At 42.1% G+C, this 15,709-nt stretch overlaps 1 protein-coding gene across 2 annotated transcripts in view; it reads left to right on the forward strand.

Annotated features, from left to right (window-relative positions):
- The window catches only part of gadl1 (glutamate decarboxylase like 1), a 155,543-nt gene extending 141,186 nt beyond the window's left edge, over nucleotides 1–14,357 (forward strand). For both annotated transcript variants that reach the window (XM_062958196.1, XM_062958195.1), the window contains exon 15: nucleotides 13,118–14,357. In XM_062958196.1, coding sequence (XP_062814266.1) covers nucleotides 13,118–13,291 — 174 coding nt within the window. In that variant the 3' untranslated portion in view covers nucleotides 13,292–14,357. The remainder of the gene's footprint in view (nucleotides 1–13,117) is intronic.
- Nucleotides 14,358–15,709: the final 1,352 nt, after the last annotated feature.

Below are 15,709 nucleotides of genomic sequence, written 5' to 3' on the forward strand. Positions count from 1 at the left end.
CACTGGCAACAAGGTAGCTGGGTTTAAAGTGGCACACACTGACAATTTAACCTGTGGATTATCCACCAACATGCTCTCATACTTAAGCATCCGGCTATTGGTGAGCCAATGGTGCCCCCTATGTTCCATTAGAGTTACTACAGCATGGGGACACTTTAAAATCACCGGCTGCCCTAAGGTCAGCTTGTTTGCTTCTTCTACAAGAACTGCAGCAGCCGCTACAGCTCTCAAGCATGGGGGCCATCCACAGGCCACATTGTCCAGTTGTTTAGACAGATAAGCCACTGGCCGGGGCCAATCGCCCACCAACTGTGTCAATACTCCTACAGCCACTCCTTTCCGTTCTCCTACATACAAGTAGAAAGTTTTGTCCAAATCAGGCAACCCCAAAGCTGGGGCAGACATCAAGGCTTTCTTTAATCGCTCAAATGCATCCTGCTGTTCTGTTCCCCACGTCAAGGGGTCTCCTGACTTCCCTTTTGTGGCCTCATGGAGGGGTTTGGCATATAGTCCGAAATTCGGAATCCATATACGACAAAACCCTGCTGCTCCCAGGAATTCTCTGACCTGCTTGCGAGTTTGGGGGGTAGGGATGGAGCAAATGGCTTCCTTTCGCTCCACCTCTAGCCTCCGAACACCTTTGGCCAAACGAAAACCCAAATACTTCACCTCTTGCTGGACTAGCTGAGCCTTTTTCTTTGAAACTTTGTAACCTTTTTCTGCTAAGAACTGCAACAAGGTCTGAGTTCCTTCCAAGCATTCTTCTCGACTATCTGCACAGAGGAGAATGTCGTCTACGTATTGGAGAATGGTCCATCCTTTGTCATTTTTGACCATTGGCAGCAAGTCCTGCGCCAGGGCTTGTCCAAAAATGGTCGGGGAATTACAGAACCCCTGTGGCAATCTTGACCAAACGAGTTGACCTTTGGCCCCTGTCCCAGGATCCTCCTTTTGAAAGGCAAAAATCTTCTGGCTCTCTTCGGCCAGTCTGATGCAAAAGAAGGCATCTTTGAGGTCCAGGACAGTAAACCATTGGTGATGGGGTGGAATAAGGCTAAGCAGTGTGTATGGGTTTGGAACTACTGGGTGGAGAGGGACTACTAATTTATTTACAGCTCTCAAATCCTGCACAGGGCGGTAGGACCCATCCGGTTTTCTGATTGGCAACAAGGGTGTGTTCCATGGAGACTGGCAAGGAACCAGTATCCCATATCTTTCCAATCTCTCCAAATAGGCCGCAATTCCAACGATCGCCTCCCGAGGGAGCCGATACTGTCGGATTGCCACCGGATTTGCGAAGGGCTTTAATTCAATTATGACTGGTGGAACATCCTTTGCCAACCCCGGAGGGTTATCTTCCGCCCATACCTCTGGGACATTGAATGCTTCCCAGTCAGTTCTTTCTTCCAATACAGAATATAATCTCCACTCTTCCTCCATAGGTAGTTCCAAAGCCATTTTTAACTGCTGTTCTACCAACTGTCTATCCGGACCTGTCCTGAATCCTGCCAACATTGAACCATCTTCCTCAAAAAGCAGAGCAGCTCTCATTTTGCACAAAAGATCTCTTCCCATCAGGGGCACAGGACATTCAGGCATATAAATGAATCTATGCCTGACCAGGTGCCTCCCTAGCAAACATTCTCTCTCTGCCAACAAAGGACAAGCTTTTCTTTTTCCTGTAGCCGCTACAATATTTACATCTTCTCCAGTTGGGTGAGACACAGCCGTGTTCACCACAGACTTAGAAGCCCCGGAATCAAGCATAAACTCAACGGATTGATTTCCAACTTTCATATCGACCATTGGCTCCCCTGGTTCAATCCTAACCACTCCATGGCTACCCGGGGATCCGGGAGCCGGTCTGTCCTATTGCTCATACTCATCCTCCTCCCTCACGGAGGCCAATCCATGCACATCTAACGCAGGGTCCACCAATCCAGCTGCAACCGGAGCCCATCTGGGCTGGCCGGCAGCTCCACGGTTCTGCCTTCTCCCTTTCCAATTTCCATTCTGCACTTTTCTATTCTGTCCTTTCTCAAGATCCACTTTGCAATCGGCTGCCCAATGCCCATGCTTGTGACACCTTGCACATTCATTCTTTCCCAGTGGTTTGCCCCCTGGTCCTTTCTTTCCTTGATCCTTCCCTTTCCAGCCTGCTCCTCTGGGTCTTTGCGGCTGTTCCCCTTGGAACACCGCAGCTATGACCTTGGCCCTGCGGGCCACCGCTGTTTCTTCTTTCTTTGCCTGCACAACCTCCCGAGACAAGTAAACCTGATTTGCAATCTCCAAAATCCTTTCCAAAGTCAAATGAGCCAAACCAGCATCCTTCTGTAACTTTCTCCGTATGTCTGGACTACACTGGCTAGAGAAAACACTCTTCAACACTATCTTTCCTGCAGCTTGATCCCTCTGGTCCTCCATGTCATATGGAGAAAACTTCTCAAACGCTTCTCTGAGTCTTTCTAGAAATGCTACCGGACTCTCATTCTTCTCCTGCTCCATCTGGTAAATCTTTTTCAAATTTGGGACCCTAGGAACTCCTTTTCTCAAAGCACGCACAACCAAATTCTGATACAACCTCAGTGCCTCCTTACCGTGACCACCTTCTTCATTCAAATCCCAATGTGGGTCTTCCCTCACTGGGAATACCCTTTCCTGGTACACATCCACAGCATCTATACTACGAGAGGTTGCATGCTCCTTTGCAGCCTCCTGTCTACCCACTTGCGTCAACAACACTCGTTCTTCTGCCGTCAACAAAGCCTCTAACAACTGTTTCAAATCCACCCAGCTAGGATTGTGTGTCTGAATGATACCTTCAACCAGGTTCGCCATGCCTCTCGGATCTTCTGACCAGGCGGGGCGGTTTGTGCGCCAGTTCAAAATATCCGAAGAAGTAAAAGGAACGTGTTGAAACAGAGTCCTAGTCTCAAACCTAGGGCGCCCCTGATCATCTAGGGACAATGGCACAAGTTGCGGCACCTCCCTTATGGGGCACAATGTTGCCTCATCATCACTTGATTCACTATAACAATGGGCTTGCTTCAACTCTACCAGCTTCTGGCGGGCATCTATTTTTGCCTGCCTCTCCGTTCGCTTTATCTCTTCTGAGGGGTAGAGCGACTGGGGGCTAGAACTCACCGCAGGCTGCTCCTGCTTGGGGGCGCTTGCCGCTGCCGTGAGGTCAAGTCCCCCTACCGCACCTCCCCTTACGTGTGATGTCAGTGGAGTATAGAGGGTAGGTATATACGGGGGAGCCGGCATGGGTTCGTCAGCCGGATTCCCTGAATCTTGGTAGGGGGGAGGTTTGGCAATTTGCCTCCCTCCTTTCTTTCCCATCGGGGTGCCAATTCCCTTCTGGGGATCCCCTAAGACCATTCCTCTATTCCCCTCAGGCATCACCTCTCCAACCACCATGCATTTACACTCTCTCAACCAGTCTGGTGGCTTCCGTACAATATCATACCAAGCTGAGATGTATTTGGCCTGATCAGGGTGTACCTCACCAACAAATCTATAGACATTCGCAGTCAAAGCAAGATCGAGTGACCCTTCAGGAGGCCACTGGGGAGTGAGGGGGAATGAGGGCCATTCCACCTCACACAGCGAGCGCAACTTATTTGGCTTCATTCCTTTCTCATATGTGTATTTGGAAAACTTATCAAAATTATCTAACATGCATTGGAGAGGGGTCATCGACCCTTCTGCTCCTTTGGATCTCTTTGATTCTTTCCCACCCATTGTGGTATGTGGAGTCGACCCTGGCCGGCACCCCCAGACGATCAATGGCCAGTAACCGGGAACGCAAGGTCTTCTCCGCCCTCCCACAGGATGCGAAAAGAAAGCACAGAAATAAATTTTTCAATGGAGTATGTCCCCCAGACTGTGGTTGGATCTCCCGTGCACGTCCAGTTAATAGGGCTTGCCTCCTAGACCCGGTTGGATCTCCCTTCCAGGTCTCACCTAGAGCTCTTCCCTTTGGGTTTCTCACGTTTTCCCAAGGGCTTCTAACGGGACCCAGAACAATTCTACAATTTAAAACTCTCCCTCCCCGCAATGCTAAACAACAGCGGTTTAAGAGATATACTTGCCTATCTGGCGTTCTGTCCCGCGGCGGCCGCCTTCCCACGAGCGATGGTTGTCTCCCAACAGGTTGTTTTTGGAGGAGAGCTCACCTTCCCTCGCCTCGGGTGCCACTCAGGGAACCGCTGGTATTTTACCTCGAGAGGCCGTGCACGTCTCAGCGCGGACCGTACGCGGCACCCCGGAAGGGGAGAGTGGACACGCCCTTGCTCCCAAGAGCAGCTCTTAAGTGGTCTACAACGAAACCTTGGCGAAGTACTAGAAATCCCAAAATTTCAAAAATCCCGGACGAGCCCCCAGAAATGAAAGGGGTGATTTGGGAACTACCCCAATCACGGAAATTACCCGAGTTCGCCAAGCCGCTATGAGACCAATAAAGAGCCCAAAATTAGTTGAGGACAAACACACCTTTATTAGGTAGCTACCGGCTGACAGAGTCACACAGCAGTGTGTGGCTGGCAAAAGCTGTCGGCCAAGAGTGTTTCTAACTCGGCCAATTTATAGGGCAGTTGTTTATTACATTTTAGTTCCTCTTTCTGGACTGGAGTTTACTGGAAATTCTCCAGTTCAGTTTGTGGTGAGCTAGAGTTTCCTGCGTTGTCAACAAGTCCAGGATGTTTCAACCACAAGATTTCAGCAGGTGCGAGCAAAACACATGTAACGTATATATGTTGCATACAATTCTCGGAATTACCCTAACCGCAAGTTCAACCGAAACTGATTCTTGCTAAACTTAGACACATGCTGCAAAAACAGCAAGTTGCAAATCTTTATAATTCAGAGGGGAGACTGATCCTCCATTTCAAAGCAGACAGGCAATTCTAAAATGGAGTCACTTTGGGCTAAGTGACCCCTTCATTACTTCGGGAGAAAGGTATAATTTTTAAAAAACTCCCCATTAACTCATGGAAATTCACTGTCAGTGAAGTGTAGTAGATTCAGTGCTGGACTTGGAGGCCAGGAAACCAGAGCTCAAATCATTATCAGATATGGAAGGCTAGTGGGTGCTCTTGAGTCCTCAACCCTAGATGACAAAAAGGAAAAACTTCCTCTGAACAGATCTTGCCAAGAAAATCCCATGATTCATCTTAGGATTACCATAAATCAGAAATGACTTGAAGACACACAACAATATATGCCTTCAAGTAATCTGTTACATTATGTTGACTAAGTGGATTTCATACTGTATTCTTAGGCAAGGAATATCCCAAGTTGGCTTTTCCACTTCCTAGCCCTACAGCATGTGCTTATTCCTTAGTGGTCTCCCATCCAAGTAGTAGCTTGACCTGAAGCTGTTTAGCTTCTAAGATCAGACAGGATCCGGTGTCTTTGGAATATTTAAGGCCCCCATACATTTTTGAAAATACCCAGCTCAGTATTCAAAGAGTTACTTTCTAGGAATCCCCAGAACTCCAAGAACCTCCAAGCTGCCATGCAATTGATGTTTCTGAGAGTTATAGTTCAAAAATATAACTGTCCCAAGCAATGTATACATCGCTTCAAAAAGTATTGTGAACTACTTCTGTACTCATCTTGGGGCCTTGCTAATTTCCCATCCCAAATTCTGGAGCAAGATCTAATTTTTGAGTAAACTACAGAAGAATGCAGTAGGAAAGAAGGGCTCCAGAAACTGCCACACTTGCACAAAAAGTTCCTGTGTGGAGCCTTGGTTCTCAGCTCTAGCATTTTCACAAACATGTAATTTTATTCACTTACAGTGGCTTTTAAAAATCCTTTGGCCAAACTATTTCTCCAGGTCACCATAAATAAGAAAGAGACTGATTGGGCATCTGTTGTACATGCTTGTGTGAGAAATCAATGGGAAGGTCCTTGAAGCATAATTTGTTCTTTCCTCAGCAACCTGTTAAGTAAGGGGAAAATGATGAAGGAGCTGGTACAGAAAATGAGAGAGGGGGGGGGGGGAAAGGTGGCAGAAGGAGATGGATAACAGCAGCATTGCCTACTTTTATCTCTGATCTCTCCATCACTAGTCAACCCCTGTGATCCCCTCCTGAGGGAAGGCAAGTGATAGACATTTTGATCCTCCCTGATCTATAGCTTTACCTGTCTGACTTGTCCAAGCCAGAACCCCCTCTATAAAAATAACTGATTGGGGAAATACAAAGGCACCAGTTTCCTCCTCTTAATAATATCCAATAGCTCTAAGGAATGTGGAAGTGGTTACAATTATTATAACAAATGCACGCATCTCTCCATTTTGTTGTATGATACAGCACATGGGGAACTCTCGTGCAGTCATGTGCAGCAATACTTTATTAGTGGTTTAGGACTTGGGCCCAGAACAAATTCTAGACAAAAGAAAAACATGTTTGGGTTTTTACAGACTGCTTTGGCAAAAGAGCCAAAGCTACAGTGAGGAGCGCCAACATTTGGTATTTCATTTGTACTAGTCTGGGTGACAGCTGACAAATGACTTGGGTTTGGTTTTAATTACCACCAAAGAGGAAAATGCCTTTGCATTCATCTGCAACCAATTTTAAAGTGCAAGAGATACACAAGAAAAATATTTGTGGTATTTCACTTGTCTGCATAATATATATTTTTAAATAGATTTAAAATTATCATATGTTTGATTATTTGTTGGTTAGCATGAGTTTCTAAGGTTGAAAGCAAAACTAGGTGCAGTGGTCTGGCTTAAAATGGTGTTTCCATTCATTTATATTGAATTTATTTCTACAATTCCACTGAAACTTACTATTTTCAGTATATGCACATTCTCTCCCATCTCCTTTCAGTATTGGGGGAATTATGATAATATAACTGGTTGGATCTAAACTTTATTATACAGTAGAACCTCAGTAGTTCGAGTTAAATGGGCGGACCTCAGCTCAGTCAACCCGGATCACTCGAATTACCAGGTTTCCTCTCCCTTTGGTGACCGCTTGGACCCAGGGAAGTGGCACGCTTCGCGCTTCCCTGGGTCCAAGCGCCCGTCGAATGGAGAGGGTTCCTCTCCCTTTGGAGGCTGCTTGGACCCAGGGAAGCATGAAGTGTGCCTCTTCCCTCTTCCCTGGGTCCAAGCGCCCGCTGAATGGAGAGGAAGCTTCTCTGTTCGGTGGGCGTTTGGGCCAGCAATTGAGCAGGTGAAGGAGGAGAGCAGCAAAGGCCCGGCGTGGTGTAGCGAAGGAGCCAGCTGTGCATGTTGCTAGGTAGATAGCAAGCTACCTAGCAACATGCACGGGGCGCTCGCCCCTTGGGAGGTGCCCCCTGCGTGTTGCTAGGTAGCTTGCTATCTACCTAGCAACACGCACACCTAGCCAGCATCGAGCAGGTGAATGGGGATGGCCTTTGTGGTCCTCCCTGTTTGCCCGCTCGGATTGCACAGAGGCTCGGATTGCACGGAGGCTCGGACAAGCGGGGTTTTACTGTATTTACGGTAGTTCCATTAACAGGACTTGACAATCAAGTCTAATTTAAAGTGCTAATCAGGGCTGACCCCATTTAGCTTTAGTGATCAGATGAAGTTGGTGCCTTTGGAATGTTAGCTCAGACTTCATTCCCATTGTGCTCTGGAGAATGGATCAAGACTTTAGGGCACTTCCAGACAGCGTCAAATTTTGAATTAAATAAGTGGGTTTAAAAATCGCGGGACCTGACAGCAAGTCCAGACACAGACCTATCAATCCTGGGAAATGGTCCCCTGCTATCCTGACACCTTCCTTTGTAGTGGATTTTACAAATGTGCAAGATGGACGGGAGACATTCGGCAGATTTTTTTTAAAAAATTATCTCCGATTCGCTGGATCATATATGCGCTCATGCGGATATCTCAATGTACACACAATAAGATTTCTTATTCTCTCTCCTCACCCAACTATAAATTCAAGCTCTGTTTAATTTAATAAAGATCAAAACAAAGGAATGATTGAAGAAAGTTCTAATTGTAATTGATTTCCAATTGTGCTTCCATTTAGCCACCTGTGTGTCTGTGGCTCCATTTTTTGATCATCTGTTTTAGGCTTTTAAAATGTGCACATGCATTGGAGCAGTCCACACCATGGTACAGGGAGGAAGTCACATGTTTTCCATAGCTGCGGGGATATACAGTCATGTGAGTATGCTCATTTTGGGGCTGGAATCGAGTTTTAAGCACACCTTTTAAAAACATGCTTTTCAGCTGTCAACCCAATTCAGTGCACATTTTTATGGAATGACATTTAGCCACCTCTCTTTTTATCTTGGTTTCTTCTTGGTTTTAGTGCATGTGTAGAAGGGCCCTTAGTCATCCTGAAAAATGACCCACTGAAATCAAAGTTAGTCAAGACCCATGATGATTTCATGACACCACTTATTTTAGAGGGTCTTATCTGGAAATGACTAAATTAGAATCCAGCCCATTAAATGAGTGCATAGTGTGGAAAGGAAGCTCAAGTTGGAAAATAAAAAAGAAACATCATAATAATTGGAAACCCAATAGCCCAGGAGACAACAGTGTTCTTGAAATAGTAAAAGAATTCCATGACAAACCTGAAGAATCAGCTCACAGCCTTTAAGTGATCTTCCCCTTCTCCACCCCCACCCTAGTACCCACTGAGAAGCACGTTATGGTGCTTTTAGTGTTAGACTAGGACTCTGAGAGGTCAGGGTTCAAATCCCTGCTCAGCTGTGGAAACCTCCTGGGTGACCTTGGGCACATTACACTTCCTCAGCCTCAAAGGGTGGCAATCCCTCCAAAAAAAACTTGCCAAGAAAATCCCATAATACACACACATTAGGGTCACCATAGGTTGGCAATGACTAACAGATGTACAACAAGAACAACATTTTTGTAGTTTGCACAAAAATCATAATTATTGCATTGCATTCTAGAATGTTACTAGTTCTAGCAATATTCCATCATGGTTTCTTTCTTTTCTGTATTTAAAAAAACTTTTTTTTTCAAAGGAATAGGTAGCACCTTAAGATGTGTGGCCAAATTCTGCCTTCAGGTAAAAAATGAGCATAATCCAAGTCAAGTTTTGCCTTCCCTATTTGTATTACAGTCACATTCACTATAATAATACTATTGAGTTGGTAACCTCGCTTATCTGCTTTATTACAAAAATGTCCTCAATTTGTGACACTATTGAAATGAATGGAAATTTTCATGAGGCACAGCCCAGCTACTACTTTTAGCAGAACTCTCATGAAAACGCAGGTGGTTTTACTTATTGGCTTTTACTCTGTATATTCCTCTGGAAATGGATAAGAAGACTGCCTGCTGAGATTGAGCAGAGGGCCAGAGTCAGTAAGGCATTGTTGATCTATTTTTGAGCAGCAGCAGCTTGAATTCATTTGAAATTTGGAGCAATTTGATAATAGAATTGTAAAATGTTATTCTGGTCTACAATCCAGCATTCAGGCTAGGGCCTGGGGACACCCTGTGGCTTAGTGAAATGCTCAGGAAAAGCAGCTATAGATTAGTTGACCAAAGCTGCTCACTTTGTGCAGTTTGCGTGGAAATCTTGTGAAGGCAGAGGAACTGCCTTGGGAGATCGCCAGTGTTTTTATGCTATTGTGTGAGATAATATTTCTCAGTCTTTCCAATGGTTTCTTCTCAATCTGTATCAGAATGTAGTATATTCTTAGCATTAATGTGATTCACAAAATATAGGCCAGATAAAATTATGTTTAAATTATCACCTTTCGGCACATCGGACTTGAGAACTTTCTTATTAAATGATACTCCCATTTCACATTGTAACATTTTGCAGGAGGGAAAATAATTGTGCAGGCTGAGAGCCCCCTTTTCATTGCATAATTATAACACTTTAATGCCACTTTAGCTGCCATGGCACAATCTTGTGGAGTCTTGGGATTTGTAGTTTAGGGAGGAACATTTAGAATTCACAAGTACAGAGCTCCAATATCTCACCAAGGAATCCAGTCATATGTGTGGACACACAAATATGTGTGTTTAGGTCAGAGTTTTACATTCTCTAGTCAGAGATCTAATCAAAGATCTTCACTTTCCCTTTCTCAAAAAAGAAAAGACATAGTTTTTAGACATGCTTTATTTTGTGGCACAGTAATTCAATTTTACTAGCAAACTGGAGGTTAAACCAACTTCTTGTAAGAAATGCAAACATATAGAATAACAAAATGTATGGGAAGTTGGGGAAACAACATATGACATGAAAACCTTTCCTTTATATTTATTAAAAATGATTTATTGCTTATTTCACATACTCAAGAGGTTTCTTGATGCATTTGTGTGACACACACATTGCAGCTGACACAGTGATGTGTCTCAATACACAGTTTGGAAAGTTCTGGAACAGGAAGAACTTTTTTCCAGACTGGCAATTTTTTTCTGCAAGAATGACTAAGAGTACTACAACATAATAAACACTTTATCAAACAAGTATCAGACATTCTCATTCTCATTCATTAGCCTTGCAATTCCATATACGTATATTTCATTGGAAATAAGCTCTTGGATTTCAAGGAAATTGCTTCCAAGTAAGTGTGCAGAGAATTACAGCTTAAGACATTTTCTTTCTCTCTCTTTAGATCTCTTGTAAACCTTTATTACTGTCAATCTCGGGTTCTTTTTTCTCATGTGTCTCATTTCAGTAGAAATCACAAGGACAATATTCTGGTTGTGCATCACAATCTGTGAATATTGGCCATGTATTTGATTCATCTGTTCATCATGTTACGAACCACAATTAATATCCAGAAAATGTGTCAGCCAGGAATAAGAAAACCAAATAACAAGCTAGGTACATTGCAAAAGACAAATGAAAAGTGAGCAGAAGCAGACAAAATGGAAAATAATATATGCTGCCTTTTTTATTCTAAAATTTATTTTAAGCCAACAGTCTGTTGCATATTAGATTCTTAAATAGTGAGGTGGGTGTTGTATGACAGGATATCCTGGCAAATATATTGAGTCATTTTCTGACATGTATATCAAAATTAATTGTCTGGGCTTTGTCAAGTGAAATCTATCCTGTATATGTTGCAAGAGAGATACAGTGTTATTAAGTAAAGGTAGGCAGCATCATATTTCTTGTATAGATCAAGCAGCAGACTCTGCCACTGGCTCTTTGAAACCAAGTAAATGAGTGTAAAATCAAAGTTGGCAGCATATTTGCTCATTTCAACAAAGAACCCCTAAGCAAGTTGAAAGGAGGCTGTGTTTTTGAAGGTTATATGGCAAGAATTTATTTTGTAAATAAATATTTTTCAGATCAAGATTTCCTTCACTATACGGGAAGACATTGATTCCACTACCCTTGGATGGATTTTTGTGTTGTATGTTTGTGACTTTGTTGTCTCTTGAGTAACCTCTGATTATGAATGCAGTCTGTTTGAATGGAATATACTTCCAAGCAGATGAGTTAGAATCATACCTTGCAGTCCTAAAATCAATTTACAATGGGATAAGTCACATTGAACGCAATGTGATATGTTTCTGAGTGGACCTTAAGATTGAACTATACAGTTTATTATTTCACATTTTGATCTGCAAGATAAAATGTGCTAGAACAATATTCTTGTGGTAGCCATGACCTTTGCCTTGATCCAGCTATTCTCTCATATCAGAAATATTAAACTCTGTGATGATGGGGAATGACACTCTACACATACTCAGATGAACTTTATGGCTATTTTATTACTTTGTTTATAGCAGTAGTTACTTTCTCTAACAACAGTCCTACTAAACTCTAGCAGTGGAGACTGATATAATTCAGTTTATATCAGTTAATCTGGGATGAGATCCTGGGATATAGGGCAGTGTAGAAGAGGCATCAGTCATAGGGAAAAACTCTCTAGTGATCTTGGGCAAGTCCCACTGTCTTGCACTTGGAGGAGGGCAGCAACAAAACCCCTGTGAAAAAATCATGGCAAGAATAACTCCAGGATACATTCACTGTAGGAGCCCCCGATAGTGCAGCGAATTAAACCGCTGAGCTGTTGAACTTGCTGACCAAAAGGTCAACGGTTCGAATCCGGGGAGCGGGGTGAGTTCCTGCTGTTAGCCCCAGCTTTTGCCAACCTAGCAGTTCAAAAACATACAAATGTGAATAGATCAATAGTTACCACTTCGGAAGGTAACAGTGCTCTATGCAGTCATGCTAGCCACATGACTTTGGAGGTATCTATGGACAACGTTGGCTCTTTGGCTTAGAAATGGAGATGAGTGCCAAGCCCCAGAGTTGGACACAACTAGACTTAACCTCAGGGGAAAACCTTTACCTTTACCTAAGTTCACTGTAGGGTCATCGGAAGTGACTTAAGACAACAACAAAAACAACAGGTGCATAGTAGAAAACTCAGCTGCATTTTTGCTGGGAATTAAAATGGGCTATTCACATACCCCTATCAATATCTGCTCTGCTCCTTTTAAAATGTGAATCTGTTGGAGAGCAAGAAAAATATGAATAAATGATAGCTTTCTTTGGCAGACTTGTTGCTGACTTTGAGGATATATGGTTATCAGAGAAGAGAAGTTAAATCTCATGGTGTAGTAGTAGTGATTGTGTTAACAGTATTGAGTGGATTTTACTTCTATTCTTCTTTTGAAAGGCAGTAATAAAACAAGCAGTGTCCTTTAACATATAAATCTCCATCTAGATTTTGATATATTTAGTGCTCATTGCAATATTGCGCTCTTATCAAATGATAGTGTAGCTGCAAACTAGATGTTCGTTAACATAAAAAGGTACATATTTTTATCCTTGACATTTTGAAGATGGTGTCATGATGGAAAAAGACTGATTCTTGAATAAATTTCAGGCATTGTTACAAGAGAAATCGCAACCTGATTCTGACTTTTTCTTACTAATCTATATCTCTTTATGCTGTTTTAATCTGTTAATTGATCGATATGTGTTTTAATTGCTTATATGTATAGATTGTTTACATTTTGATAAGATGTGTTTTATTGTTTACCTGTGCGGCATTAATTTTTTTGCCGGATTTGTAAGTCACTCTGAGTCCGCTCCGGGGTTGAGAAAGGCAGGATAAAATTGAAGTAAATGTAAATATTATTTTGAGAAGTTCTCTTCTTTCATTCATTCAGGTTGCTCCTGCTATTAAAGAGAGGATGATGAAAAAAGGCAGCATAATGTTGGGGTACCAGCCGCATCGTGGCAAAGTGAATTTCTTCCGCCAGGTTATTATCAGCCCCAAGGTGAGCCGCGAAGACATGGATTTCCTGCTTGATGAAATCAGCTCACTTGGGAAAGATTTATAGTTGATGTTCCACAACATTTGTCTCTCCGTGTGTGTGTGTGTGTGTGTTTGTGTGTGTAGAGTTTCAAGATTAAGAATGTCTATAGCAGGATGGTGCTAGTCTTGGGACTGATGGGATAGAACTATGAATGCAAGAGTTTTGCTGACTGAAGTGCTAATTAGTAAATGAAATGTTAACCCGACCAGTTGTACATGTTGAGTTGCAGATGTATTCCCATCTACTGGGTTCCCTTTTATCTGAAACATTTCCTGTAGAAGTTAAAACATTGAAATTTGTGCTTCCTCTCTTCTCTGACCTTTTGAAAAATAATTGCATATTGTTTCTGAATCATCTGAATCACAGTTCATATCTCTGTTGCTCAAATGTCAGTAAAGTATTTCTGAAGTATTTTAGATGCATATTGAAGTCAAAGAAAATTTACAGATTTATATGTATCTTTAAATATATGGATGGATGGGTGGATGGATGCATTGATGGGTGCTTAGTGTGTGTCTCCTGGAGCTGTATTTTTTTATGCTGTGTGGATATTTAAAGTAAGGGTTACTATATTGATTAATCCACTGGTGTGTTCTTAATGATGTAAAAAGTTACCAGATGTTATCTGAGTAGAATGTAATTTGGGAAAATACTTAAAGGTAAAATAAACTCATTTTGAAATGTGCTCATGATTTTCAAATAGAGACATAGTCGGAAAGCTGCAAAGACCCATATTGGTTTCTTTCCCCATTTAATTAATTTTCTGCTGTATGTTTTAACAAACTCATGATCATTTTTGCATCACTGTAGAACTTCCAACTGTGTTTGCAAAGTTGAATTTAGAGGTTACATTCATAGTGTGGTGTAATTAATTTATTAGAGATTTGTTTTACTTGCTGCTATCAGTTCTGTATGACATGAAATGTATTTATAGTGTATAACAGAATTTTCCAGCTTCAGCACTATAGTGGTACCTTTTAATAGCATATTCAAGGCTGATGAACACCAAATCCCTGGGTTTTTCATTGACTCTTTTAATTAAAAGTAATCGATAACTCTTTAGAATAAATCCCGACTCTTTAAAAAAAAACAGCTTTGATTATTGTCCATTTCTTAAATTCTAAATGTTCCATCTTCCTCTATGCCTTCTACACTGATAATTTGCCTCTTTGTTTTTGGGAAGTGCTGTCAAGTTGTGTCAAGTTGACTTTGATTTATGGCATCTGTATGAATGAGAGTCATCCAGATCACTCTATCTTCAACTGCTCTGCTCAGTTCTTGAAGACTCTGGGCAATGGATTCTTTGATTAAGTCTTTCTGTTTAGAATGTAGTCTTCCTCTTTTCCTGCTGCCTTCTATCTTAACAAGCATTATTGTCTTTTCTAGTGAGCCATGTCATCTTATGATATGGCCAACATACAATAGCTTGAGTTTTGTCCACTTGGAGAAATGGAAAAAGTGGTTGTCAGTTAGGGGGGGAGTCCGCAAAGCCGGTGGGACTGGATTTCCCCTTCTCTCCTGCAACTTATAAGCAACTGCCTGCAAACATGCATCTTTATTTTGTTTTCTCTTTTTTTCTCCCTGCCTCTGCAGTGCTCCATTAATAAATCACACACCATGCCACTGTCTCTCTCTGCCAGGATAACTCCCTTGGTGGCTTCACTGTTTATCATTGTTACTACTTACAGGTCAGACAGTCAGGGCAGATCTAAGTAAAAGAGAAAGAGAACCTCGTGGTATCCTGATTTATAACAAACTCTTATCAGCTGTCGACACCTCTGGAAAATGACTCTGTTTGACTGGAAGGTGTCTTACTCTGCCTTTCTAGACACTCACTGAAACATCATATTTAACTCCTTGATGACCTTGTTTCTTCACATGCCTTAAGGATTATCCTTTTTCCTAATACATATAACTCTAACTTTGATTACTATGAAACCTCAGATTCTACATTCTTCATTAATAATTGGGATCTGAACTCCATTGGCTGCTTGACTGTCATAGGACGTATGGATACTTAGAAGGAAGAAATTTCTAGATGGATCTTAAAGGTGAGGGCAAAGGGAGAGCAGGATATAATTCACAGGTCAGCATAGTAGAGTTCTCTAATTGCTATAATTGCTTTAGTCCATTTAAAATCTTGCTCTTGTATTCATAGCAATCTTGAAAGGTTGAATAGTCTGAAAGAGTAGACTAATTCCAACACTATCCTTCACTTCTGAGATCCCACCATTTCTATATATGTCAGGACCCAGGCTGCAGAGCACCAATAACCTTACACAGAGGCCAGTCTCTATCTAATATCTTTATTAAAGAAATATATAAAATCAATAAAAACAAGTGAAGAATATAGTTCAGAAGCAGACCTTTCAGATAAGGTCAAATATAGTCCAGAAATGTATTGTCCAATAAGATATTAGAGTTCAAAGTTTTAATCCACTT

The sequence above is a fragment of the Anolis carolinensis genome, chromosome 6 (assembly GCF_035594765.1).
Source record: "Anolis carolinensis isolate JA03-04 chromosome 6, rAnoCar3.1.pri, whole genome shotgun sequence".
Lineage (NCBI taxonomy): Eukaryota > Metazoa > Chordata > Lepidosauria > Squamata > Dactyloidae > Anolis > Anolis carolinensis.